Source organism: Cervus elaphus, chromosome 13 (assembly GCF_910594005.1).
Source record: "Cervus elaphus chromosome 13, mCerEla1.1, whole genome shotgun sequence".
NCBI classification, from domain to species: Eukaryota; Metazoa; Chordata; class Mammalia; order Artiodactyla; family Cervidae; genus Cervus; species Cervus elaphus.
This window is the reverse complement of record NC_057827.1, coordinates 36,737,274-36,763,984: the sequence shown is the minus strand read 5'-3', so window position 1 is coordinate 36,763,984 and position 26,711 is coordinate 36,737,274. Positions and strand designations below refer to the sequence as shown.

At 51.2% G+C, this 26,711-nt stretch overlaps 1 protein-coding gene across 12 annotated transcripts in view; it reads left to right on the top strand.

Annotated features, from left to right (window-relative positions):
• The window catches only part of PPCDC (phosphopantothenoylcysteine decarboxylase), a 39,173-nt gene extending 14,469 nt beyond the window's left edge, over nucleotides 1–24,704 (top strand). For 3 of the 12 annotated variants that reach the window (XM_043921778.1, XM_043921780.1, XM_043921779.1), the window contains exons 3-6: nucleotides 3,141–3,236; nucleotides 4,118–4,246; nucleotides 7,838–8,006; nucleotides 8,812–10,045. In XM_043921778.1, coding sequence (XP_043777713.1) covers nucleotides 3,141–3,236; nucleotides 4,118–4,246; nucleotides 7,838–8,006; nucleotides 8,812–9,050 — 633 coding nt within the window. In that variant the 3' untranslated portion in view covers nucleotides 9,051–10,045. Of the gene's footprint in view, nucleotides 1–2,811; nucleotides 3,088–3,140; nucleotides 3,237–4,117; nucleotides 4,247–7,837; nucleotides 8,131–8,376; nucleotides 10,046–18,777; nucleotides 19,482–22,205; nucleotides 22,393–23,960 lie in introns of those variants that run through there. The other 9 variants (XR_006344409.1, XR_006344408.1, XR_006344407.1 and 6 more) reach the window with 9 other exon arrangements.
• Nucleotides 24,705–26,711: the final 2,007 nt, after the last annotated feature.

The window sequence follows — 26,711 nt, the reverse complement described above, 5'->3', positions numbered from 1 at the left end:
GACGGTGGTACTGGCAGAGAACAGGCCGGGGGAACAGGACTGAGATTTTAGGAGCTCTTCACTACCGAGCAAAAAACAGTGGGCCCGCTCTGGAAAGGTGGAATTCACCAGGGGAATGTGAGGGACTGCTTTCGGGAAAGTAACAGTGCAGGTAGAGGTTGGGGCTTGTGGTTTAGCAGCAACATGGGGGAGAAGAACTCCTGAGGCTTTGCTGAATGCAAACCCTGTATACGTCAATACAGGAGGATGTGGCTTCCAGAGAAGCTGGTGTGGGCTCAGGCTCCTCTGACCGACCCTCAGTGGGGGCCGGGACGTGATACTCCAGGTTCCTTGAGCCTAACCGCGTGCCACCTTCTCAGAGCCCTGTGGGCAGAACAGATGGTTCCAGCCTCGAAGTTCTTCAGTTTGGGGAAATTTAATTTTATTTCTTTTGTAATTTTCACTCCTCTTATTTTACTGATCTCCCCTTGAGGAACTCATTATTAGTCAGATTTTGGACCCTCTTAAGTTGGTCTTCTGATTTTCTCCTCTTCTTTTTTTTTTTTAATACTATTATCCATCTCTTTATCTTTCTGTTCTACTTTTTGAAAAATTTCTTCTAAACTTACATTGAATTTTTTCTTTGACTATTTGTACTTTTAATTTTCAAGAGTTCTTTTTTGTTCACTGAATGTTCATTTTTAAAAAAAAGAGCATCTGGTCCTGTCTGATCTGATCTGTTGATGCCTCCTTCCATTTCCATATATTATGTGTTAACATATCTTAACTGCTGGGTTTTTGTTCTTGTCCTCTTCTTTTTGTTCTGGGTGTTCATACCTTAAAAAAAAATCGCTTTACTTTTATTTCAGTGGGCCTTTGAGAGGAAACAGTTTAATCCACTTTATCTAATTGCAAGTTTATTCTTTTATTTAAGCTTTATATATCTTTTTAAGTGTATCTTTTAAGACATTTTGATATGATTGATGGATTTTAAAACATCCAGTATAAGAGTCTGAATCTTGATCAGGGAGTTTAGCCAATTATATAATTACTATAATTGCTATTCTATTAGGACTTACTTCTTCCATCTAATTTAATGCTTTCTACTTATCATGTATTCTCTCTGCTTTTTTTTTTTTTCCTTTCCCTTTCCTTTATTGTGTAGATCGAATTTTCTTCTGCTGGTTTGAAAGTTATATATTCTTGTGGCTCCTTCTCACTTATTTGGCCCCATACCTTACCTCATTACTGTCTTGGGTCTTAAGAGTCTCAGCACCATCCTGCCTTTCTCCGCTCTCTTCACCTGTGCTGGTCCTGTGACATCTTCAGGGGGGATTCTGTGCGGGGACAGCATCCCTTTTCCTTTGCCACCTTGCTCAGAACTGGGCCAGGCTCCTTCAGTGCTCTCCTGGGAGGGACTCCCCTGCTCAGTAGGAGCAGGAGGTTCTATGCACGTTTGGGGGCTGGTGGGTTCCAAGGAGGAGGGAGCGGGAGGATGGAGCTCTGCGAGCCCTGCCGCAGGGTTGGGAGCCCCAGACCTTCTGAAGCTCTTCCACAGTCTGCCTCTGAGACTTCTACTCCCTGCTTCCAGTTTCACTCTGAGATGCTGTGCAGAACGGTGTCCCACAACCCACAAAAGGTGGGAAACAAATGAGGGGAGGGAGCCTTGGCAAGATGATAGGGAGGGGCAGGGACTAGGTGGGGATGGCACGGGCACACCCCATCCAAGAAGGCAGCCGTTACCCAGCACCACCAACTCAAATCAAGCAACAGTGTGGCCCCCCCAGTGCCAGAGCTCTTGGGTTTTTGAGAGAAACCAGAAAATTGGATTTTCTATGTGAAATCTCCCAAAACATCTTACAGAAGAACTCAAATGAACTTTTGGGCAAACCTAGTATTTTTTGGCTTAAAAATGTTTATAACCCCCATGTAGGCCACATGGAGAAGACTCTTGAGAGTCCCTTTGATTGCAAGGGGATCAAATCAGTTAATCCTAAAGAAAATCAACCTTGAATATTCATTGGAAGGACTGATGCTAAAGCTCCAGTTCTTTGGCCACCTGATGCAAACAGCTGACTCATTGGAAAAGACCTGATGCTGGGAAAGATTGAAGGCAGGAGGAGAAGGGGGCAACAGAGGATGAGATGGTTGGGTAGCATCACTGACTCAGTAGACATGAACTCGAGCAAACTTCGGGAGATAGTGGAGGACGGGGAAGCCTGGAGTGCTGCAGTTCATGGGATTGCAGAGTCAGACATGACTGAGCGACTGAATGGCAATATCGAGGCAGTATAGCACCTCTGGCCCAGACCCTGTCCCCAGGGATCCCCCTGGTTAGTCACTTCTGTCCTGTCACCCTTAACTTTTTTCCCTCCTGGATAAATGTCCCCCAAAGATGTAATTTCCTACACCCCTCCCCTCTTAGCCACCTCTTCTGGGCCCCTTTCCTCTGTCTGCTTGTTAGTCGAGCATCTCAGTTTACCACTCATGGAAATGGGTCTGGTGTCATTCACACTATCATGTGCTATTTCTGTTCTGTTAGCCATTCCCTTTGTTTGCATCATTAATTTATCTACTAAATGAATAATTCGAGGGGAACCATCACTCTTGCCCCGTGAGTGTCGGGCACTCAGGTTTGGTTTTCCTGGAGCCTGTCTGCAGCCAGAGCCCATGAAGCCTGTTCCTAGAAGTCCTGGGAGGGACTCTGCTTGCCTGCTCGCTGGGCTGTGGCTGCAGACACCACGTGCAGGCTCCCTAGTTCCTTGGCCTGCAGAGGGCAGACCTGTGGTGTAGCCCAGAGCTCAGGACCCGGGAGCCTCCTGGGGGGGCCCCCCTCCTGCTTGCCCTGGTCTGTCCCTGCCCAAGTGGCTGGAGCCTGCAGCTTTATATACGCTGGACAGTTGTGTGACTCATTCCTCGGCAGCCCCTCCGATGGGGAAGTGAAACGGCTGCACCTGGTGAGGCTTGACCTCTGGGTGACAGCGGAAGTAACTGTGCAAACGCAGGGCTCACTGCCTCCGAGGGAGAAGCCCTCTGCGCAGCCAGGCTATGAAGAAAGCTGTCACCTGGCCTGGCCTGGCCCCATGTGGCTCCAGGCTGGGGGCTCTGGTAACGGTTTCTCTTTCCTTCTCCCCTCCCCCTCCCACTTTTCTTGGTGACAGCTGAAAGTAGCCGTGGTCACAACTGAGAGGGCCAAACATTTTTACAGCCCCCGGGATGTTCCTGTCACCCTCTACAGCGACGCTGATGAATGGGAGGTCAGTGCTGGGCCCCTGGGCTGGGTTCCCTCATGTCTGTATCAGCGGGACAGGACAGTCCTCCCTGCAGCCTATGGTCCTGGCGGCCAGAGCAGACGGGGTAGGCTCAACTCCGCGGTCAGGGCCTCTGGGCAGAGGCGATGAGGAAAACATCTGTCTAGCTTCTGGCCTGCAGGAGGCCCACAGTCTCCTCCCACCCCAGGCAGAGCTCAGCTTTGGCCCCGTGCCCGGGGTTGAGTGTCCTTGTACTTATCTGGGCTGATGAAACCACAGAGGAGCCCTGTTCCCACCACCCTCATCCACGTGGCTCCCAGCGTCGGGGCCGCCGGGAACGCCTCACTTCCCACGGCTGCCGGGCTCCCCTGCTGCTCTCCCGCGCCGGGGCGGGCACTGGCCGATTCACCAGACGTCGAGTGTGGGCCCCACAGGGGTGCCCTGCCAGGCATTTTTAAACATTCTCAGCTTAGAACATTTCTGGCTGGCCCGTCTCCCCCACCCCGCCCCCTCCTTTTCTCACCGCCCAGAGCCTTTCCCCTGGCTTGGACAACCCAAGCATCCGCCTCAAGCAGACAGGCCAGGACTTCCCTGCCAGATGTCAGTTCTCTTGAAAACCAAACCATAAAGGGAATAGCTCAGAGAGACAAGGAGCGTTTGTTTCCTCAGGCCTGGTTTCTCTCAGGCCGTTGGTGCCACAGCCAGGGTTCACCAGCGTAGCTGCAAAAGGGGTGGCAGGGAACTGGGGTGGGGGCATTCGGGTGGTCTCCCTTGGGTCCCTGACTCAGTGTCCCGGGTCTGTGGCGACCCTCAAACCGCTCCGGCCCCTCCTCCCTCCACCCTGAGAGTGGCCGGCCCAGTGACCCCACTTACCTTTGCTCTGCCAGATGTGGAAGTGCCGATCGGACCCGGTTCTCCACATCGACCTGCGGAGGTGGGCGGACCTTATGCTGGTGGCGCCTCTCGATGCCAACACTCTGGGGAAGGTGGCCAGTGGCATCTGTGACAACTTGCTTGTGAGTGACTCGCTGGGCCTGCCTCCCTCCCCGGGCCGTGCTCACTGTGTGCGGGCTGCAGGCTTCTTCTGGACAGTCTTCTCACCTGGGGATCCCTGTGTGGTGGGCGGGTTTGCTCAGAATACAGTCCCCTGGACCACCCTCCACCCGGCGTCACCTGTGCTCCGGCAGGTGGCCAGATGGCCTGGGTCCTGATGGGTGGACTTGACTTGCGAGTGCCCTCTGAGGTGTCCGCCTCTCAGGCCCCTGGGCGCTCATGTCCATGGGCTGCCCTCCTGATACTTTCCTGCTGGCCTCCCTGCCCGGCTCTGTGGCCGGTCCCCGTTAGCTCTGCCTTCCCACTAGGACCTGGACATCCACGGGGCAAACAGATAAGAGTGTTTACCTCCTCATGGATCTCCCAGGCACACTTATCTCTCCTGTACTTTTAACCACAAAGCTGAGCGGTAGCTTCCCTGAGATTGTGGAATGTTAAAGGGAACGAAAGGAGACAGGGCAAGAGGCTCGAGGTGGAGGAGAGGAAGAGAAGCCCAGCTGTGGAGTGGGGATCCTCTTTGGCCTGAGGGACCTCCAGGGAGCTGCTGTCCTTAAGGAAACTTGGTTTACATGAGCATCCTGGGAAGACTGGGTGTGTTCCCTATCCTTCCCACCTCTTTCGTATCACCCCCCTTCCCTCATTCATCCAGCTTTTACCTGCCAGGGACCAGGCCCTATGTGGACAGACACACAGGACGCAGGGCGCTGACAGTCTGGAAGGAGAGGGTTTTTGGCCTGTGCTCTGGTATGTGGTATGTCAGTCCTTTGACAATGGAATCACCACGTTGCACAGTATTGGGCATACAGTAGGCATTCGGTAAAGGCTTATTGCATGTATGAGGTAATCAGTAATTTTACTTCAGCTAACAGCAGAAGGTTTTTTCAGAGTTTGATATGATGAAGTCACTAACGAAGCTGGGTCGAGGTTTTGGGGGTTAGACGGGGTGAGTCTCTCTGTTTGCTTGTTGTTGGGTGCTTAAGGTATTTCTCAAAGAAGCTGCTAGTGATTTAAGCATCATTTGAATCAGAGCACAGGTGATCAGAAGTAGAGCAACACACAGATCGTGTGGCAGGAGCAGGGGTGGGGAAGTGCCGAGGAGGGCGGGCTTGGGCTGCGTTGTCAAGAACGCCTCCCGGTGGGGCTGCTGCTTGGCTGACAGGACATCAGGGTCAGGCCGCTGGTCACTTTCATCTAAGTGCGTCAGCACTGTGTGTAATCAGCACCATCTCACCAAATGCCCGGGCTTTCCCCTGGCTGGTCAGCAGCCAGCTGATGTGACAAGGCACACTGACCTCTAGGAGCTAAGCCCCGGCCTGGGCCGACTCTGAGAGCTCCTTGCTCGCTCCTGAAAGCTCTGCTTTCCTCTTTTCTTCAGAGCTGCCAGAGCTCCCTGGAATCTTTGGAGTTCCCACCTACTGAGTTGGCTGAGCAGTAGAATATGTTCCCAAGACCAGGCCTGAGGCCCTGTGCCTCAAAGGTTTCACTTGAAGGTGCAAGTATTTCAAAGAACCACAAATCCTACAAAGTTTAAGCTCTTGTCATCATGGTCTGTGGCTCTGTCCTCTCTCGAAAGATGTTTTTTCCTTATATCCTCCCAAAGGAGCTTGCCCTGCTTCCCCCCTCCTTCAAACCTTCTCCTTGACATTGGGGTGCACACTGTCCAGGTCTTGGGGTGCACTGGAGCTGTGTGCTAGGTATGAACCTACATTCCCAGTCTCTGGGCCGTGGGCCTGGGTGACGTGCATCTCTCTCTGCCCTCTGGCCCACTCAGGCTCTGGCCCTTCTTTGTGCTAAATAACCAAGCAGATCCAGAAAGAGGAGATAACTTCCCTGGGTCACCCGTCCAGCTGGCAGCTGGTCTTCTATTCCAGATCCAGGCCTTCTCTCTGCCCAAGCGGATTCCCAGGGGCAGAGCCTGAGGTGCTACATACAGCCTTGGCCAAACAGAAATGACCATGGCAACTGATGCCTCCTTTCAGCCCTCCTGCTGCCAGAAGGTTTGGAGGAGTTGTGGTTTGTCCGGGAAGCGCTGAGCTTTGTGATGAGATGGGAAAAACTGGAGACACGTGGGGCACAGAGGGGTTGAGTTTGTGTTCTGGTGGGTGTGCTTTGCTTTGAGGGCATTTAGAAACCCCAGCCCTGCCACCACCCACCTCACACGGAGTCAGGGGACTCCTCTAGGTATGCTCGCGGCTTCTGCAGAAGCAGCAGGTGGCACGGGGCCAAGAGGAAGTGTGGACTGAAACTGTCCACTCACAGCCGGGTTGCCTCACCGCGAGGACTTGGTGGGGAAACAAGCGCTGTGTCTGAGATGACGCTAGCAGCCAGGGCCTGAGGCTGTGTGCTGACTCGCTTCCTTCCTGTCACAAGAGAGGGCAGGGGCCCTGAGGAGGGCAGGCATTTTCCCTGGCCCGTCCGTGGCATTGTTCTCTGGACTCCCCCTCTATTCCCAGACAGGCTCCCCTTCAGGGAAGGGGTGTGCCCACCACTGGCTCCCTGAGGGGCCCACAGCCCAGTCAGAGGTGCCTGGAGCGGTCAGAGCCCAGGGGAGTACACCACTGTGGGCCCCAGAGCTTATTTCCCTCCGAGGCAGCCTCTGGCCCAGGGAGCCTGTCTGTAATAATAACAGGACCTGCTATTTCTGGAGCCTGTATTTGTGCCAGGCCTGTGCAAAGAGCTTTATAAGCATTCTCACCCTCCATCCTCACGACCACCCAGGGAGAGGGCTTTTGCAGAGAGGAACCCCAGACTCCTATCATGAAAGGACTTGTTCAAGTTCTCATGGCTAGTCACAGCAGAGAGCACGGCAAGATTTGAACCCAGGTCCATGTGATTGCAAAGCTCACAGCACTGAAGACTCTGTGAGCTGGTCTGTCCTTTTCATAGCTGCTCTGGTATTTACTTAGAGGGGCCTGACACTGGGAGGTAGTGAAACTACACAGCGCAGTGGAAGACAGCATGGGTGTTGTGCAGAGCTTCACCCCGGATCATTGTCTGGGTGTCACCTTCGGTAATGGCTCACCTCCTGGAAGTGCAACTTTCCCTCAGTGAAATGGGACAGCAGCTTCTTTACAGGGTCACAGTGCGGGCTCATGAGATAACAGGTGGGAGAGGGTTTGGTCCCGTGGAAGCTGTTCTCATGGCCACACTTTAGTTGGCCTCAAGTAGAGCTAATGTGGGGTAGATGTGCCCACCTGCAGGGCAGCCTGGTCCTCAGCTTTGCGAGAGCCACTGCAAGGTGCGGCTGGCTATAGGGAAGACAGATGCTTGGGCACCGGGAGCCCTTTCTACACAGAAGTGGAGGTATGCTTGGAGGTGGCTGGGCCATGGCCAGCATTAGCGGAGCAGCTCCTATATGTCAGGCCCTATGTCAGAGCCTGGGGGGAGGTGAGAAGGACCCAGAGACACATCCTCGAAGTAATGAGACAGCAGACAGTGGCCCCCAGTCACCCCGGGCCCACGGCTGGCTGTGGCCTGGACGCGGTGGGTAACATGTGGGAAGTCTGGGGAGGGGTGGCAGGCAGAGCAGCAGGCATGCCCCTCCTTCTTCACAGACCTGTGTCATCCGGGCCTGGGACCGCAGCAAACCCCTGCTCTTCTGCCCGGCGATGAACACCGCCATGTGGGAGCACCCCATCACCGAGCAGCAGGTGGGCCAGCTCAAGGCCTTCGGCTACATCGAGATCCCCTGTGTGGCCAAGAAGCTGGTCTGTGGAGACCAAGGTGGGTGTCTGGCCAGGCTTACAGCTCATTCCTGCAGCCTCAGCTCCCAGCCCGTTGTGACCTCCAGCTCAGCTCTCTCACCTGGGAAATGGAAGTGGTAATTCCTCCCTCTTGGAGTTGTTAGGTAATGTGCCTAGTATCCTCCCTGGCATGCAGCCCGAACAGTTCAAGGTGGTTGCTGTAACCATTCCTGGGGCCTGTCCTGGGCGGGGTGTCTCTGATGGGACTCAATGGATCTGGCTCTGGCTTGGTCCTGGCCTTCTCAGGTACTGGGCTCTGGGTGGCACACTTGGGGAGCTCTGGGCAGGGGTGAGTGGGAGATGGTCCGCTGCCCCGGTGTGCAGGGCCACAGAAGAACTCTGCTCCCTAGGTATGGGGGCCATGGCTGAGGTGGGCACCATTGTGGATAAAGTGAAAGAAGTCCTCTCCCAGCACGGCGGCTCCCAGCAGAGTTGAGCCCAGGATTTCTGTCCCCCGTGTCCCTCTGAACTCAGGAGGTGTTTTCAGGCCAAGTCAGTGAAGAAAGTGGACTTTGCCAAAATATGGTGAAGACCTCTGCTTTTGCCGAGTAGTGGTCTGGCCTGGGCCTGCTCTGGAGCTTCCCAAGGGCCTGACCTCAGGTTAAAGTAGACCAAAGGCCCAGGTCCCAGTTCTACAAACCAGGAGACACCCGTTTTCCCGAGTTCCTCCCCACCTTTTCCTGGGGTGGGCGCAGCAAGCCAGAGGACAAGCTGCAGAAGTGTGCCTGTGCTCTGGGAAGGGGGCCTAGGAGTGACCGAGAAACCTAATCCGACGTCGTGCCCAGGTCCTGCCTTTAGAAGGAGCGACTTGACAGCACCACAGCATCAGCTGGAGACCCCGGGCCCGTGGAGCTTCATCTCCTCAGTGGGCACAGGGAAGCCTGCGAGTTGGCCAGACCTGGAGATTTCCTCAGACCATGCTGTGAGATTGAGGCTGAGAATAAAGAAAAGTGACCTTCTGAGAGACTCCTTCCTTGGCAGCCTGTCTGTGGTTTTAGAGGTCAGAGGCTGGGGAAGGGTCTAGGCTGGCAACTGACCAGCACTCCTTAGTCCTCACATCATTTGGTGGTTTGGGGCAAAGGACTCTGAAGCCAGACAGCCTCTCGTTCCGATCCCAGCTCTGCTGCGTGCCAGCAGTGGGACCTCAGCTTGGGGCTCAGCCTTTCTGACCCTCACTTTCCTCATCTGTATTATCCTACCCTCATGGAGTTGTTGAGAGGACTTAATAAGATAATGTGTATAAAATGCCCACCCTATTGCCTCTCACCCTGGAGGAGGGCATGGCAACCCACTCTAGTATTCTTGCCTGGAGAGTCCTCTGGACAGAGGGGCCTAGCGGGCTACAGTCCATGGGGTTGCAAAGAGCTGGACATGACTAAAGCGACTAATACTTTCACTGCCTCTCACATAGTAAATGTCAGATAAAATGGAAGTTACAACCAGATACGTATTCATACCAGTGAGCTTTTCTAATGTTTACTGAAATAGACTGTGTCATTTTGGGAAAAACAAAATCATGGACGGTAAGCTGATGTGCACTTTATATAAGTGACAGGCACACAGCCAGCAGGGTTGGAACCTGCCCTGGAACCCAGGCCCCTTGCTTCCTGGTGTCATCCTCATGAGCTTTGCTGTGCCTGAGATGGGGCCTCAGTGTCTGTGCCTCCCTCCGCAGCAGCATATTCCAGAGATAACAAGCTCTGCCCCAGGAGCCCTCTGCTACCCCTGCCTTTGACCCACTGCTGTCTGCTGGCTGCGTGGGGAGGAGCTTGTTTGACTGGAGCTGAGGTTGGGGCTGGCTTTTGGCCTTCTTGCCTTCCAGGCTGGTGTGAGTGAGTATCCCCCTGCATGCCCTCAGACCGCTGAAGGGTAGAAATGCCTTGGGAGGGCCCCAAGTTGGACCATAAGGAAGGCTGAGCACCAAAAAATTGGTGCTTTTGAAATGTGGTGTTGGAGAAGACTCTTGAGAGTCCCTTGGACTGCAAGGAGATCAAACCAGTCAATCCTAAAGGAAATCAACCCTGAATATTCACTGAAAGGACTGATACTGAAGCTGAAGCTCCAATACTTTGACCACCTGATTTGAAGTGCGGACTCATTGGAAAAGACCCTGATGCTGGGAAAGATTGCAGGCAGGAGGAGAAGGGGACGACAGACGATGAAATGGTTGGATGGCACCACCGACTCAATGGACATGAGTTTGAGCAAGCTCCGGGGGACTCTGGGAGATGGCAGACAGGGAAGCCTGGTGTGCTGCAGTCCATGGGGTTGCAAAGAGTCAGACACAATTGAGCGACTGAACAACAGGAGGCCTGCTGGTGGTAACCAGGGCTGCCTCCAGCAGCCTCCAAGAGCCTTTATCTCTGTGATAAAGAGATCCTTTTATCTTCACCAAGTGATCCTTTGGGATAAAATTGCCTTAGGGCACTAAAAAAAAGAACCAACTTCTTTTGCTGGGTTGGGGGTCGGGCATGGAGAGGCTCTGGATAACTGAAATCCAGACGCAGTCCCAAAGTTCTGTTTACGTGCAGTCTGACTTCCTTCTGTCCACATCACCCTTCCTTTCCCTCAGCAACCTCCTAATGAATGGTGAGACTTCCAGTTTTTAAAAAGATCTTTTTCTCCGCGCTGCATACAGCATGTGGAATCTTAGTTCGCCCACCAGGGATGGAACCCACGGCCCCTGCATTGGAAGCTTGGAGTCTTAAGCACTGGACCATGAAGGACGTCCCCTAAGACTTCCGGTTTTAACAGAAAGTGCCGCAGCATGCTTGCTATGTACAAGGCTCCGTGCTGAGCACTTTAGGGGGGACCGTTGCTCAGGAAACCTGCTACAAGATGCCTGTTTTAAAATGTCACAGGAGTAGAGAAATTCATAGGCCTGTCTGCTCAGAGCAGGACTGAGCCTTGTTGACTGGAAGGAAAGAGATGTTCCAGGGCCGTGGGCCAGTGAGGAGTCCACCACTCCACCGTCGCAGTCCTGCATTCTGAAGGAGTGAGGATCTGGATGAACGGGCAGGGGCTGGAGAGCCCGCCTGCTCCCTGAGCCACGCTGGAGCAGAGGAGGGGCAGTTAGGGCCCTGGCTGCATTTACCCCGCCGCCAGCGGGGTGCTGAGGTGGGAGTGACAACCACCACCTTCCCCAGGAAAAAGCTCTTGAAGTTGTCATCATCTTGGGTCGACATGTTTCTCAGAGAAGGTGCTAGCTTCGCTGATGATTTTTATAGAATTCTGGAAGCTTGGTAGAATAGAACATTTGGTCTGAAATTCTTGCTGTTTGGAGTCTCTCTAGGCTGCCATGGCTGCTGCTGGGCAAGAGGCGGAAGCCTCCAAGGCCCTGCCTCCGCTCTGGACCGACTCCAGCTCATCCTCCACACGGCTGATGTGTCCCCCTGCCACCTCCCCCCGACTTCCAGGCAGTATCCTCTTGGCCCTCTGTGATCTGGCCCCTGTCTACTTCCTAGCTCTTCCCCTACCACACAGCAACCCTGCGGGGCTCCCTGTCTTCTTGCCAGACTGGACAACCTTGGCTGAGCCCTGTTGCTTCTTGCCTTTGCATATGCTTTTCCACTTTTACTGGAAGACCATTCTCCTGGCTGCTTCCCACACACCTCCAGATTTACCTGGATGCCACTGCCTTTGGAAAGCCTTGCTGGCCAACTCAGGCAGGATGAGGTGGTCCTAGCCCAGGTTCCCATTGTGCCCCATCTTGTTTATTATACTATGGAATTGCAGCAGTCATTCTGTGTCTCCCTGAAACTGGGGTCTCCTGGAAGGCAGGAGTTGTCCTGTTCCTCAAAAAACCTGGCAATTCATTCCAAGCTTTTTGTACAGGCAGAATTTTTAAAAGCTGTGTGTTGGGGGCTGGAGGGGGATGAAGGAGGGGCTGTCTTGCTCCTTTGGCACCCAACCCAGGAGCCATAAAAGCAAAGACTGATAAACTTGACTACAGAAAAACAATTCCACCTAGCAGTAGCCCAAAGGCAAGGTTCCCAGGTGGCACAGTGGTAAGGAATCCGCCTGCCAATGCAGGAGACACAAGAGACTGGGTTCAACCCCTGGGTTGGGAAGATCTCCAGAGAAGTTATATTCATTTACACTCCTACCAGCAAAGTATGAGGGTGCCATTTCCTTGCCCTCACCAACCTAGTAAGTTGAAAACCCTCATTTCAGTTAGAAATCCCCTCTCTTTCCAGAGCCACGGGTGTGGCGGAGGCCTTCACCGTAGCCTGGCTTCCCTGACTTAGCCCCTGGCTTCCTCCCCGGCCCCAGCTCCTCAAGTCTCCAGTCTGTCCTGCATGTACCATGCAGCAGATGTTTATCATACTCCACACTCAGCATGAGGCTGCCCCGCTGTGCAGCTCCTGACCCCCCAGCATGCAGAGTCCAGGACCCCCCCTCCCAGGTGCCCGCATCAGCACGTGGCAGCGTGTCTCTACCCTCTGCCCCTGTTTTTGCTCTGCTGGCCCTCCAGGGAGCACCAGCCTGAGTGCCACTCCCTCCGAAAGGCATCGCCTGGCGCCTCTCAATTCTGAAAACTCTCATTTCAGTGTGACATTTTGTCTGAACAAGTCTATTACAGAAGCATTGCATATGGTAGTAAAGGACTGGAAACACTCTGGCCATCTAACAACTGAAGGTTGGTTAATGTGGGACTTACCTAGTGGTCGAGCGGTTAAGAACCTGCCTTGCAATGCAGGGGACGTGGTTATCGGTCCCTGGTCAGGGAACTGAGATCCCACATGCCGTGGGGCAACTGAAGCCGGAGTGCTGCAACTGCCGAGCCCATGTGCCACAGCTAGAGAGTCCAGGTGCCGCAACAGAAGACCCTGCGTGCTGCGACTGAGACCTGACGCAGCCAAGTAAACAAGTGCATTTTTTAAAAGGTTGGTTGGTTAAATAAATCAGGGTCGTCCTAGCACGGGAACATTGCACAGCCACAGTGAGGAAGCTCTCTAGGTTTGACCTGGAAGATGTCTGAGATACGTTATTAAACAAAACGCAAGATGGAGAGCAATATATATTGCATGTTAACTTGTGTATTAAAAAAACAAAACACAAAACGAGAGAAAATGAGGATCTGTTTGCTAGAATACCTATTGAAAAACAAGAATTCAGTCCATTGTTTGCCTCGCAGCAGGGGAGCTGAGTGGTTGAGAAACAAAGGTAGGCAGCTGACTTCATTTTAAGTTTTGAGCCAGATGAATATATTATCCACCACAAAAGCCATAAATACACATATTTTTTAAAGGGTTCCCTCTTCCCTTTATCCAGAAGTTCTTAAAAATGACTTGGCAGGGAGTTGATGCAAAAGACTTGGCAGGGGTATCTGGAGATTTCCATCAAGGCCTTTGGAGTAGAAATGGTCTGTTTTTCTTGTCATGAGCTAATAATAGAGGAAGATGACTTCTGAGTATCCCTGGGTGCTCCTTATAAGTTTTTGAGGTCCCTGATCTCAAGGAGCTAATGGTCTTATGGGAAGAAGACTCAAGGCTTTAAAACAGTTTTAACAATCAAGTGATGGAGAAAATAAAAAGTGAAACTGTTTGACATAGTGATTGCCGTGATTCAGAATTGAGAAGCAGCCAGGCGATTACCTTTTGGAGGGAGTGGTGCTCAGGCTGGTGCTCCCTGAGCGGATTGCAGGGATTTCCTTCACGATGTCACGATGTGAAGGAAAATCAGCAAGACTAAAGTGTTAGGCTTCCCTTGTAGTTCAGTTGGTAAAGAATCTGCCTGCAATGCAGGAGACCTGGGTTCAGTTCCTGGGTCGAGAAGATCCCCTGGAGAAGGAAATGGCAACCCACTCCAGTATTCTTGCCTGGAGAATCCCATGGACAGAGAAGCCTGGCAGGCTATAGGTCATGGGGTCGAAAGAGTCGGACACAACTGAGCAACTAAACCACCACCACAGAAAGTGTTAAAACCACAGTCCTTTAATGGCAAGGAGGGGGAAGGAGAACTTAATTACAATTGTGTGCCTGGTGGTGCAAGACTTATTAACGGTTCCCCAGTCCCACCCACTAAAAAGAATTTTGCTTTGGGACTTCTTGGTGACCCAGTGGTTAAGAATCCTCGTTCCAACACAGGGGATGCTGGTTCGATCCCTGATGGGGGAACCATGGCTGTATTCTCTGTGCTGTACAGTTATCCTTGTGGCTTATTTATTTTATACATCGTAGTTCCCCGATAGCTCAGTTGGTAAAGAATCCGCATGCAATGCAGGAGACCCCAGTTTGATTCCTGGGATGGGAAGATCCGCTGTAGAAGGGATAGGCTACCTGCTCCAGTATTCTTCAGCTTCCCTTGTGGCTCAGCTGGTAAAGAATCTGCCAGCAATGGGAGAGGCCTGGGTTTGATCCCTTGGTTGGGAAGATCCCCTGGAGAAGGGAAAGGCTACCCACTCCTGTATTCTGGCCTGGAGAATTCCACAGACTCTATAGTTCATGGGGTCGCAAAGAGTCGGACACGACTTAGCAACTTTCACTACAGTTTTGAAACAGGAGGGAAGGGGGCAGGGCACGACCTTTAAAAGAATAATATAAACCAAGGATATGACATAAACTGGTTAGAACCAAATAGGTCCAAGGTGGTGGACAACTCCACTTCCACTAGACCTTGAGCCTCAGTATAAGCTCATTGTAACACATTAGCATGCTGCATGACACAGCCACAGGGGCCGTGACAGTTGTAAGGCCAACCACAAAGGTCAAAAGTAGGCAGTGGCCCCAATCCCGGAAACTCCTACCCCTTCCCCAAAATAGCTGGAATATTCCTCCCACTCATTAGCCTGTAAAATTAACCACCCCTATAAAAAACCCTATATCCTGGTGCTGCTCTCACCTTCCGAGATGGCCCACACTCTGTAGAGTGTGTTTCTCTCTAAATACTTCTTACCTATCACTTTGTCTCTCACTGATTCCTTTCTGTGATGAGACATCATGAAGTCCTGAGACATGAAGTCCATGAAACATGAAGTCCATGAGACATCATGAAGTCCTGAGACGAGGAGTGATCTCAGTTAAAAGACCATGAGTCCAAGTCCCAATCTGAGTTACAGTTTCAGTTTGCATCTCCTCATCCCCTGTCCCTATCTTTTCCCTTCCCACTTTTCCCACTGGAAATCACTAGAATACTAGGTCTTTTAAATTTCTTTGCCAGTGTGTGCTTCTCTGGTGTGTTGACGTTGCAGGATTGAGCCATATGAAGCCCTGGATTGTATCTGGGTTAATGTGTATTGTGTGGTCCTTATACTGCTGAGCGTTTCATTGAACTCTAAACACAAAGCCTCATAATAGAATCAACTAGTATATTTAATTCCATTTTATAGATGGCAAAGTGAAGGTCACCCAGCCAGTTTCTCTTTCTTCCCTGAAGCCACCTGCAAATAGGCTGCTGCCGCTGCAGAACGGAACTTCCATCCTCATTAGCATTTACCTCCCTGGGACCTGTGGAAACACCCCCTCCCCCACACACCACCACCACCAGATACCCTTTTTCAGTCCCAATTTAGCAGCTGCTTCTTTACATTTCCCATCCTGTAGCTTCCCTTATACATACACTGTGGTTTCTTGGGCAGCACAAAAATCCGAAATGTCACGCAACTGCCTCTGAACAAAGAGCCCTAGAGTCAGCTCCCAGTGACTGACAGCTTGTTTACATCAAGAGCTTCCTGGTGGAACCAAATATTCCATAATATTCGAGGCAGGCTTGGTGCTGCCTGGGGCAAGGCAAGGGGAAGGAGCAGGCCAGGAGAGCTGCTAGCTGTGTAATAGCAAAGGAATGCCAGTGGTATCACAGTAGGCGGCTGTGAGGGCAAGGGCCAGATGGGAGATGAGAACTTCCCGGCCTTTGGAGGACAGCTGCTAATCCAGGTGTGATCTAGGAGCATGCCAGTTACTTGCTGTAACAGGCTGGCCTCATGGCAGCTTTATCTGCTGCAATGACATGGTTACTGTTTGCCTGCTGGCCCAGATAGCAGGTCACTGGGACTGGAGGCCCCGCAGACTCCTTTTGGGACCTCTGGATTCCTGGAAAAGTAGGAGGGGTAGAGTTCAAAGGTGCCTTCTGTTTGTGTGGGCAAGGTAGATGAGGGCTGAAGGGTTTCCGGCTATAGCAATTGGCTTGGAAGCCGCCCGTAGAAACACGTGGATGCACGCAGGAAGGAGAGGCTGGAATGCTCCTCAGGGCCTGCAGGGAGCTTGGGGGTGGAGGTGAAAATCATTTCTTACTTTGGGGAGAGATCAGGGCTTGGGGGCTCATATGTCACTGGGAGCTTCTGAAAACCACTCTCTTTGGTAGCGGAGAAGTTGAGCTCTGGAGCCCCACAATGGGGGTGGAGGGGAAGCTGGCATGATGGGAACCAGGGAGGGAAGGCCATAGAAGGGTGCTCATGTTTATCTAGCACCTGACCTTTGCCAGACACGTGCTTTGCTTACCTTATCTCATTTCATCCTCTAGCAGCCTTCAAGATAGGCATTGCTATCCTTATTAAAAATAATAATAATAATAATAATAATAACCTGAAGCTCAGAGAGAAGGAAATAAAAATCCTCCCAACTGCATACCAAGCCATGGCCTCTTAGAAGGGAAAGGAGAATGTGTTATGAAGCTGCTCACATAGACTGGACCTGAGCTGGGAATGGAGAGAGGTGCAGGTAGGCTGACCATGCATCTTCTTGTTGAAGGCGGGCTCTTCTGAGAATGAAAAGGGGCAGTAAATATGCCAGGACAATAGGCATCAAGTGGGACTGTCCTGGGAAAACCAGGATGCGTGGCCCCCCTACCACAGAGCACCTGAAGGAAGTGCTGTTCAGAAGCCATACCCTGTGAAGTCACAGCTACCATTTATGATGTAATCCTCATAGCAATTCCTAAGGGAGAGTGTATTATCCCATTTGACAGATGAACAGACTGAGGCTCAAAAGCATCACTTCACTTTCTCAAGGTCCCACAGCTTTTAAGTGGGGAAGATCTGGCTGGCTGCAAGTCCTGGTTCTTGCTGTGAGTCACGCTGCCTCCCAGGCTCAGGGCCTTTGGAGGAAGACCAGAGAAAGAGACCGACTGGAGAAGCAGAGGTAAAGGGCTTGGGTCTTGGAGTGTGACAGACCCTGTGACAGCCTCTGTGTGGCCTCTTTCAGGACTTCTGTGAGCACTGGCTGGGGACAGTGGGGTGCTGGGGCAGGGTGGAGGCCCCAAAGGCTTCTGCAGCCTGGACCTCCAGGGGGCAGTGGCCTAGGCCAGAATTTCTAGGGAAAAGAAAAAAAATCATCATTGTGTTGCCGCATGTCCATGACTGGTGAACAGGAACACTGAGAAATTGAATGGTAGGTATCCTGGAGTCAGGACTGTCCCCTCTGGTCTATCGACCCCTTTTCCTTCCAGCTTAGTCCCTCTGGGGCTCCTGGAGAGACTGTGAGGGTTTGGGATGTAGAAATACTCTAGGTCGGGGGCAGAAAGCCTGAAAGGTCACGCACATGTGGAGGGTTTGTGAGCCTTGGGGTTAGTTCCTGCTCAGTTCTCCAGCCAGCCTGACATTCCAGGAATGGATCAGCAGCCATAACAGACAATGCAGGGCCCGGTCCAAACTTCAGATGACCTTTGCAGGCTCCTTAACTCATTGCGTCACAGGTGGATGGGCAGGGAATTGGACACTGGTCATCCCGCCAGTCAGAACACACCACCTCTGTGCTCTCAGACCTGGGCTGGCAGGACTGATAAGGGAAGAGAAGTCCCTGCCCTCAGGGATGACGAGTCGGCATGGGGTACTTCCCTCAAGAACAGTAGCCTGTGGCCTCTGCAAGTTAATGTTGCATAATCAAGGGCTGATCATGTTTCTTTGTTCATAAAAAATCTTTTAAAAAAAATTAAGACTTCATTTTTTAGAGCAGTTTTAAGTTTACAGGTAAAGTGAGTGGAAAGTGCAGAGAGTTTACATCCACCTTCCTCTCCTACATGCACAATCTCCCCATATTCATTCATTTCTCAAATTCTGTGTTCCACACACTGTCGTGGACCAAAGGCCCAGCCCTATCATCAAGGAACAGGGAGGGAGGAAGGGATGGAGGTAAGTAGGCCTAGGGTGCCAGGGGAGCCCAGCAGAACAGTCCACCCAGCCTGCAGGGGTGGTCTGAGGAGTGAGGAAGGACCTCAGAGGAAGTTCCCAAAGTGTTAGTATCTCAGTTGTGTCCGACTCTGCAACACCATGGATGGTGTAGCTCACCAGGCTTCTCTGTCCATGGGATTCTCCAGGCAAGAATGATGGAGTGGGTTGCCATGCCCTCCTCCAGGGTCTTTTCCCAAACCCAGGAATTGACCCTGCATTGCAGGCAGATTCTTTACCATCTGAGCCACCTGGGAAACCCAGAGGAGGTTCCACCTGGGCTGAATTCTAAGGGTGTGGGCATTAGCGAAGAGTAGGGATGGCAAGATTGGGGTGCAGTGTGTACAAAGGCCTGGGGCCAGAAGGCACACCTGACCCAGATTCTGTAAAGCCCAAAGCTAACCGGTTTAGTCTGAGGAGGAAGGGTCCAGGTAGGCCAGAGTCGGTGGGAGGGGCTTACCAGTGTGGGTGGGGCCAGCACTGGCCCTTGAAATAGAAAGCTCAGGTACTGGATTGTGCAATTTGTGGCTTTAAATGTGTCCTGAAGATGCTTCAGGGATTTTCACTGTTGCCTCAAGTACCAGCCCCTTGAGAACAGGATGGGTTTTTCTGGTGGCCTGGGGCTAACCCCTGCTTCGCTTCTTCCCGGATACAGCCTTGACCAACAGTCTCACATCTCACAAGGAAGCAGACAAAGCCCAGCTGGCAAAAGTAAGGGGCCTAGAAGGTTTTCTCGGATCGTGTCAGGTTTTCTCCATTTATTCATCCCTGATGGTAGTTCCAAGGGAAGAGGGGTACGAGGAAAAGAAAGCCTTTTTTAATAGAGCAGGCTGACCAAGGCACAGGGAGAGCAAGGACTTGGACCCCTGTCCGCAGCATTCAAGAGGCAGCGCCTGAGCCCGCTGGGAGGGGCAGCCACCAGGACCAGATTAGGGGAGGATGCCCCGTGCAGCTGAGCCTCAGAGCCTTGTTCACTTGGTTAGAAAGTGCAGACAGTAAAGTATGCCTTTTCCTTGTGGCTCTGAAAGAGGAATGATGATGAAGGGGCTCTGAGGTCATCAGAGAACAAAGATAGTCCTGAACTAGACTAGACTGGAGAATTCCCAAAGGAATCCTGCAGTAAGAGCCAGACCTCTTCCCCGCCCCGACGGCTCTGCCTGCAGCCAAGGAGCCCCGTCTGGTGATGAGAACCTGCCTGTTAGAAGTCTTGGGCTGTGAACATGCCCCTCTCACCAGCTTCCGGGGGAGGAGACTCACCTGTGCTGAGCCCTGGTGCTAGGCCCTTTGCACACAAGACTTGTACTTCATCGGTCATCCTGCGAGGTGCGCACTGCTGCCATCCCCATCTTAGTGGTGAGTAAACAAGCTGGGGGAGGTGAAGTGACTCACCAAAGGAACAAACTGGTGGTGGTGGGTGGAAGGGGATAAGGTGAGCAGAGGCCCAACGGGACAGGGCCTGGGGCCAATAGCAGTTGGCTGTGGGAAACCAAGGGAAACCTATGAAATGAGAACTTTCTTTCTCATGAGCTGAAGTAAACATACAACGCACTTCGCTTCTCCCAAAGTTTGGGCTGTATTAACAGTGGCATGGCATGCAGGTCAAAGGAGGAGATTGTTCCTCCTTCTGACTGAGACTACCTGAAGGGCTAGGATCCTTTCAGGGCCCCCAACGCTAATAGCCACAGAAGAGCCAGCACACTGTACCAGACCAGATGGACAGGGAGGAGCAGCCTGGGGAGACCGGGATAGCCTAGACCTCTGAGGAATCTCCTGGAGGCAGAGTCCAGCCCCATAGAGGGAAAAACATCCTGGAACTTAGGAATTATGAAAATGGAGTGAAAAATATGAGGTAGTGAGCCTCTTATGCTGGGAGCAGATGCCGGAGGACCAGAGATGCGGACAGGGCTCCTGCCTAGCCTAACAGGTGGTCTAGATTCAGCCCTCACATTGACGGAGCACATAGTGTCCACCTTTCCACCACACATGTCCAGCAAACACAGGGTTTTAGGCCACACAGATGGTGAGGCTGACCCTGCCTAGCCTGGGCCGGGCTCTAGGTTTGTTCTGCAGTTCTGCTTAGACTGCTTTGGGGAAACCAGGCATTGGAAATGGTGGAGGTCTCGGACCTGTGAACTGGCTGCTGCTGGACTATCTGAGGTCACCTTTTTCAGAATGCTGAATATTTTCTAGTGCCCTGGACCTTCCAGCTTCCCATCATGGAGTCCCCACTCAATCAGAATCTAGGAGAAGCCAACAAACCACTGTCCCCCGTCCCCGTCACCTGTGTGGGCTTCCCCATCACCAGGACTTCCCAGAGCGCCCTGACCTCCCTAAAGAGAGGCTTCCCTGGCCCTCATACCTCAGAACTCTCACTCTTGATCCCCTCTGTCTCTGACATTGTGTAGTCCCCAGACTTTGCCCTTTTTTCCTGACAAGGGCTCCAACCCATGTCCACTGCAGCTTCCCACTGCCATCCACAGCCTCCAGACCCGGCCCTGGCAGTGGTTCTCTCACCTGTCTTCTACTCTCCATTTGGCCGGTCTAGTCTCTGCTGAGTTTGAGGGACTAGGGCCAGTCACGGTTTTTTAAATTAAATTAGAGTGTATAATATGCCACCCAGATCAAGCTAGAGAACACTTTCAGGTCCATCCTTTTAAAACGGCTCGATCCCCTAGACTCCCACAGCTTTATCATTGGACACTTGGCAGCTGTTGCCTTTTATTCCAGCTAGCTGCAGGAGGGGGAAGCATTCTGGGAGCTGTTTGTTTTTCTCCCTGCCTGACCTAGCACAGTGTGAGGCCTGTTGGAGGTGCCCCTTGAGGCCCATTAGATGGAGGGGTGTCGAGTTTCCCAGGTGTGTCTCTGCATATGTGCTCAGTTGCCCCCTCAGAAATGCGGGAGAGGCGACAGGTGAACGATGGGGTCACGGGAGTGCAAGAAAAGCCCTGAGCACCAAATGTGCTGGTTCTGCTCAGGTGACCAGCCACCACTGTGATGTGTGTAGGCCTGGGGGCACACATTCCCAGCAGAAGGTTCAGGTGTGTAGAATTCCGTGTATGGAATGCCCTTTCTAGAGAGCCCTGGCTACGGCATGGGGCTGGCCAAGCTCTCATCCTGGGCCCTGGGGCTTCAGGCTTGAGCACCCACCATGGCAGGATCAGACAGCTTAAGGAAGAGGGCCAGGCCCAGCTCCAGGGAGCCTTTGAAGTCAGATGGCTGGTGCAGAATGTTCTGAGGGAGGCAAGAACACACAGATTCTCAGGTAGAGGCCAAGACCCCTGCTGCTAGCCTGAGGGAGTCTATCCCTGTCTCCTTTGGCTTCAAGGCCTTGGGAGATGGTGCCCTCTAGGAAACAGAGCCATGGCCTGGGCTTGAGCAGCAAAATGGGCACAGCAGGAAGGAGTTGGAGGGAAGTGGGAGGCATGGTAATGTGGGAATGGGGTGTGGTACATGAAGTTCAGCAGCTGTCCTGAAAAACCGTGTCTCCAGTCTATTGGAAGACTTGAAGACTCACTCCCTCTGCTCCAGGCAGAGAGGAACCTCTTCTCTGAGGTCCTCTTCTCCGAGGTTCAGATGCTGGTTGTCACTGAGGGTCTTCCTCTTGGGTGGGTTCTGAGTCCCTCAGATCATCCTGTTCCTGTCTTCTCTTATCTTTTTGATTGTAGTAAATATTTAGGGGTCTCACTTGGGGACACTGGGTGAATCTGATTTTACATCATATCTGTTAACTCAAGGCTCAGAATCTGACTTTACATCATATCTGTTAACTCTCAGGTCCATCTGACACCAAAATTTGCTTTAAGGCAGCATGGTGGCAACATCTTATTATGAGGGATGGGCTGTCCCTCCATGGTTAGTAGAGGCATGATCACAAGCATATGCTGTTAATAGGGAAGGAGAGAGAGAAGGAAGAGAAGTGCATGCCAATGGTCAGTGTAGATGATAAGGATTGAGGTGTCTTAGATCAGCCTCTGAATGGGGGAGGCTGGGATGTGGACATTTCCTGAGGACCTACGGTGTGCCAAGCACTTGTTTGTGTATGATCAGCAGGTATATTATTATTTTTATTTTACTAAGAGGGAAGATGATGCACAGAGGATTTACCCAATCGGAGTAAAAAATGTGGAGATGGATTTTGAGCCAGGTGTGGCCAGTTCCAAGGTTGGCCCTCTTTCTTCTCCATGGAAAGTGATCTCCAGTTGCTATGAGTATGCCTTCAGGATGGGATGTCAGCTGCCAAATAGCTAGTTTTCAGACATTTGAGGTAAGTCTTTAACATGTAAGAGAGGCCAAAGCAACAGAAAAGGGGAATGCCTCTGAGATTTGATTTGGTGGCACCAATGTACAGAGAGGCTGAGCTTTTGGTGACAGTAAGAAGAGTTAGAGCCCTGCTTTCCCTCTCCCCTCCCAGGTCATTGGGAAAGAAGTTCCACTCTAGGCAGCTGCAGTCAAGAACACAGGGTTCTCTCTATCCCCAGTGCCCAGCTGAGAGGTGCAGGATCTCCCTGGGAGTGGCAGGCCACCAGCATGTCTCATCTCCCTCACCTCTGTGTTGAGGTGTATTCCAGGTAGGAGTAACTGAGAAGCCTGGGGCCTTTTTCCTCAACCCATTTCCAGCTTAAGGTGGAATGTCTACCCTAGACATGGAAGCCAGATGATACTGAGACCTTGACTCTCTCACTTATAGAGTGGAGGTTGCATTCTAGGAGAGGCTAGTTTAGAAGACCAAAGGCTACTGCCCCAATCCAGCATCCTTATAAAGCAGGGATATCACTCCAAGACACCAGTTTCAGAGCAGTGGTACAGATGTTTCATACAAAGACAGAGGAAGTCCATAAAAACTCTGATGCTCTCCTCAAGGGAACTGGCTTTATTTGCACAGAGTGTGGGGAAATTTAAGCACATCGGTGCTCTCAAAACAATGGAGATATTGGTGGTAAAAAATTAAGTCTGGTAGTGCTTTGAAAAGCTAGCTAAAAATTAGACCAACTAGAAGTTTGTAGAGAGAAGCAAAGAGCTAATTGACAAAAACCCTCCTGAGATCAGAACAAACTTCAGAGACTAGGCTCAAATACTACTCTGATCACCAAAAACTTGGCCTTTCTGTATACTGATGCCAAATCCAATCTGGGAGACAATTTTGGGTGAAGTAGAGAAGGATAACTTTATTACTTTGCCAGGCAAAGGAGGACACACCAAGCTTCTGCCTTGAAAAACTATGTGTCCCAACCTGAGAGGATTTGATGAAGGGTTTTATAACAGTGATTCAGAAGTGGGATCTCTGACAAGATTAGGCTGTGTGTAGGGCCTGCACTCCTTTAATCCCGTCTCAAGTGGTCAGGTCTCCTAATCTTGAAGAGCTTCTGTGGTCCCTTTAATCTGGCTTCAGGTGGTTTCTTGGCTTCTCCTCCCTTGATTAGCAACTGTACAGATTTGCCCTTTGGAACTCAGAGAAGGTCATGAAGGCTGGAGTCTTGCCTACAAGAAATGAGGGACAGGAAGTCCTCCTTGCCTGGGAGCCCCACAGGGCCTTACTCTGTTTCACTCCTGCAAAGGGACTTCCATTTCTTTGGATCAGACTGTAGAAGCTTCTAGAAAGTGACACCAGATCTTATACAAAGGATCAGGAATCAGGTCCACATTAGATCTCTTAATAGCAATATTCGAAGCCAGAAATCCTCAAAGCAATGCCGTGAAGATGCTGAAGGAAAATTATTTTCAACTGAGAATTATATACCCTTCCAAGTTATCAATACAGTGTGAGAAGAGAATGTAGATATTTTCAGATAGACAAGGTTTGAAAAATTTTATCTCACATGCAAATTTCCTCAGGAAGCTACCGGAGGATGTGCTCCAGCCCACAGAAGGGCATAAACCAAGAAAGAAGAAATAAGGACCCACTACTGAGAATATGGAGGCAAGAAGAATGGAATTTTCTCCAAGAGTCCCAAGTAATCCAGAGAGGATGTCTGTGTGGCTTTCCTTCCCTACCTCGCCCAACTCCCACACTGGCCTTTATAAATGAATGGTGTGGTCTTTGCTGTGAAGAAAAAAAAGAGGAAATAGAATGCAGGAAAAACAGTTCATTAAGGGAAGAAGCACAGGATGATAGCCGTGGGGCTGATCTAGAGCTATTAGTTCAGATGGAGGCAGGAGAACCAGGGGCTCCAGGAGGGGTGTCTCAGAGTTAAAAAAAATAACGAATTATAGTGAAAATGTGTATCGAGAATCATTTTACAGGACTTTTGCAGGGTGTGGGATGTGTCAAAAGAAAAAAAAAAAGCAAATGAAAAAATGAGTCAACAATTAATTCTGAAGAAGAAAAGAAGTTTATGAAGCAAGGACAGGTATTTATGAAGAAAGGAAAGGACAGCATATTACTTGGCTTAGCAGTGAGCACCATTTACTGATTGTGAGTGTAACCAAGAAATGTGGTGTTATGATATCAAAAGGAGAGGAAAGAGTGTAAGTGAATCTCATCTGTCATGAGAGGAGTGCCAAGAGACAGTATCTAAATTGGACTTCTCTGAGATAGAAATAATAGCAATAAATGCTTTATTTTGTTGTTGTTTTTCAGTTGCCCAGTTGTGTCTGACTCTCTGCGACCCCATGGATTGTTGCATTTCAGGTTTCCCTGTCCTTCACCATCTCCCGGAACCTGCTCAAACTCATGTCCATTAAGTCAGTGATGCCATCCAACCATCTCGTCCTTTGTCATCACCTTCTCCTCCTGCCTTCAGTCTTTCCCAGCATCAGGGTCTTTTCCAATGAGTCAGTTCTTTGCATCAGGTGGCCAAAGCATTGGAGGTTCAGCCTCAGCATCAGTCCCTCCAGTGGATATTCAGGGTTGATTTCCTTTAGGATTGACTGGTTTCATCTCCTTGCAGAGATTTTTGTCTTCTTCTGATTTTTGTCTCCTAAATAACTGAGTGAGTTGAAGTAGTCACTTCAAAAGAGCAGGATGGAGTGACATAGGAGAGTGCTGTCTTTGTTCTAACACTTTAGCACAGTTTGACTCTGCAAACATTTTTTGCACATGAGTTTGGGAAGATAAAAATTAACTGAAAGACAGATGAAAAGAAACCATGATAACAGTAAGGGCCTTCCCTTTTGAGATGCTCCCATCCTCTGAATTCTCCTTTTTTTAAAACAGCAATTGGGGAACTTCCCTGGCGGTCCAGTGGTTAAGAATCTGCCTTCCAATGCAGGGAACTTGGTTCAATCCCCAGTCGGGGAGGTAAGCTCACGCATCACAACTACTGAGCCCTCGTGCTGGAGAGCCTGCATGCTGCAAGGAAAGATCCCACATGCCACAGCTGCAACTAAGGCCCGATACAGCCAAAAAAAAAAAAAAAGATACATAATCTATGCAAAGAAAAAACTGAGCAAACAACCCCACCCATCTTTTCAGCATCTCATAAAGTGCATCCTCACCCTGCAAGGCAGGTATTGATAAGGGCTCTTGTGAGGGTCAAAAGGGATGGTGTTTCGTAAAGCATGAAGTTGGCATATGGTTTAGATTGTGGTTATCAGGCAGGACAGAAATAAATATCCCCATGTTGTACACAGGAAAACAGAGACCCTCCCCTCCACCCCAAACTTCCCACAACTTACCTGGCTCTGAGCCGCACCTGGAGAGAAATTAATGTGAGGGCCCTTGATGTCATCAAGGCTCAGTTCTCATTCTGACAGTGCTCTGAGCACTGACCTTGGTCGTAGACTGATCCCTGGTGCTGGTTGCAGACTGAGCCCCCATCGCTGGCCACTAACTCCCTTAGTAACGTTCACAACCACACCTAAGTTGGGCTTGGCCGAGAAGAATGGATGGCTGGGTTCCACTCCTCTCCAGTGCTGTCTCAGGGGCAGAGTTGGTGAGGCTGTGGCCTGGCTAAACTCTCTGGCATGGTTTCCCTTCATCCTGGACTAGATTCAAAGCCACTGCCTGTGCCCAGTCCATTTCTGTCCCCTCCCACTGGTCCTCCTTGTGGGGGATGGTGGGGCCCATGGTACACTCTGAGCAGAGATTGCCTGTGATGAGTCATCCTTGCTCACAACAAGGGAGTCTGGCATGAACAGCACTTTTTCTGACTTCTCTGCTGCAAGGGAATAACGTCTCAAATCCATGTGTTCAAGTACAGCCTTGAACTGGCTGTTTCCCACCCTGGACTCTTCAGTCCAATCCATTACCAGGGAAGCATTTCTCCAACATGATTTCCAGGAGTTCCCGGAACACTGGCTTGTTGTAGCTGCTTCTCTACATGTAGTGACCGGCACCTTCTCTGAGCATCCTCTACGGTCAGATGGGAAGCAAGGCTGACTTCAAACCCTCTCATCTCTTATCAGTCCCAGGAGAGGTGAAAGGTCAGGAAAGGGGCAGTGGCAGATGCTGGGCCTGGGAAAGTTGGAGGGTGGGTGGGGAGACAAAGGGGATGGGTGGAGGGCAGGCACAGGATCATGGTTTTGATAAACTTGATTTACTACTGGGTCACAAATGTCAGGGCAGTCAGGAAGCTGAAAGACTTCCTCTCCTGCCCCAGTGTCAGACAGATGGAAAAATGAGGTCCCTGGCAGAGGAATGTTCCC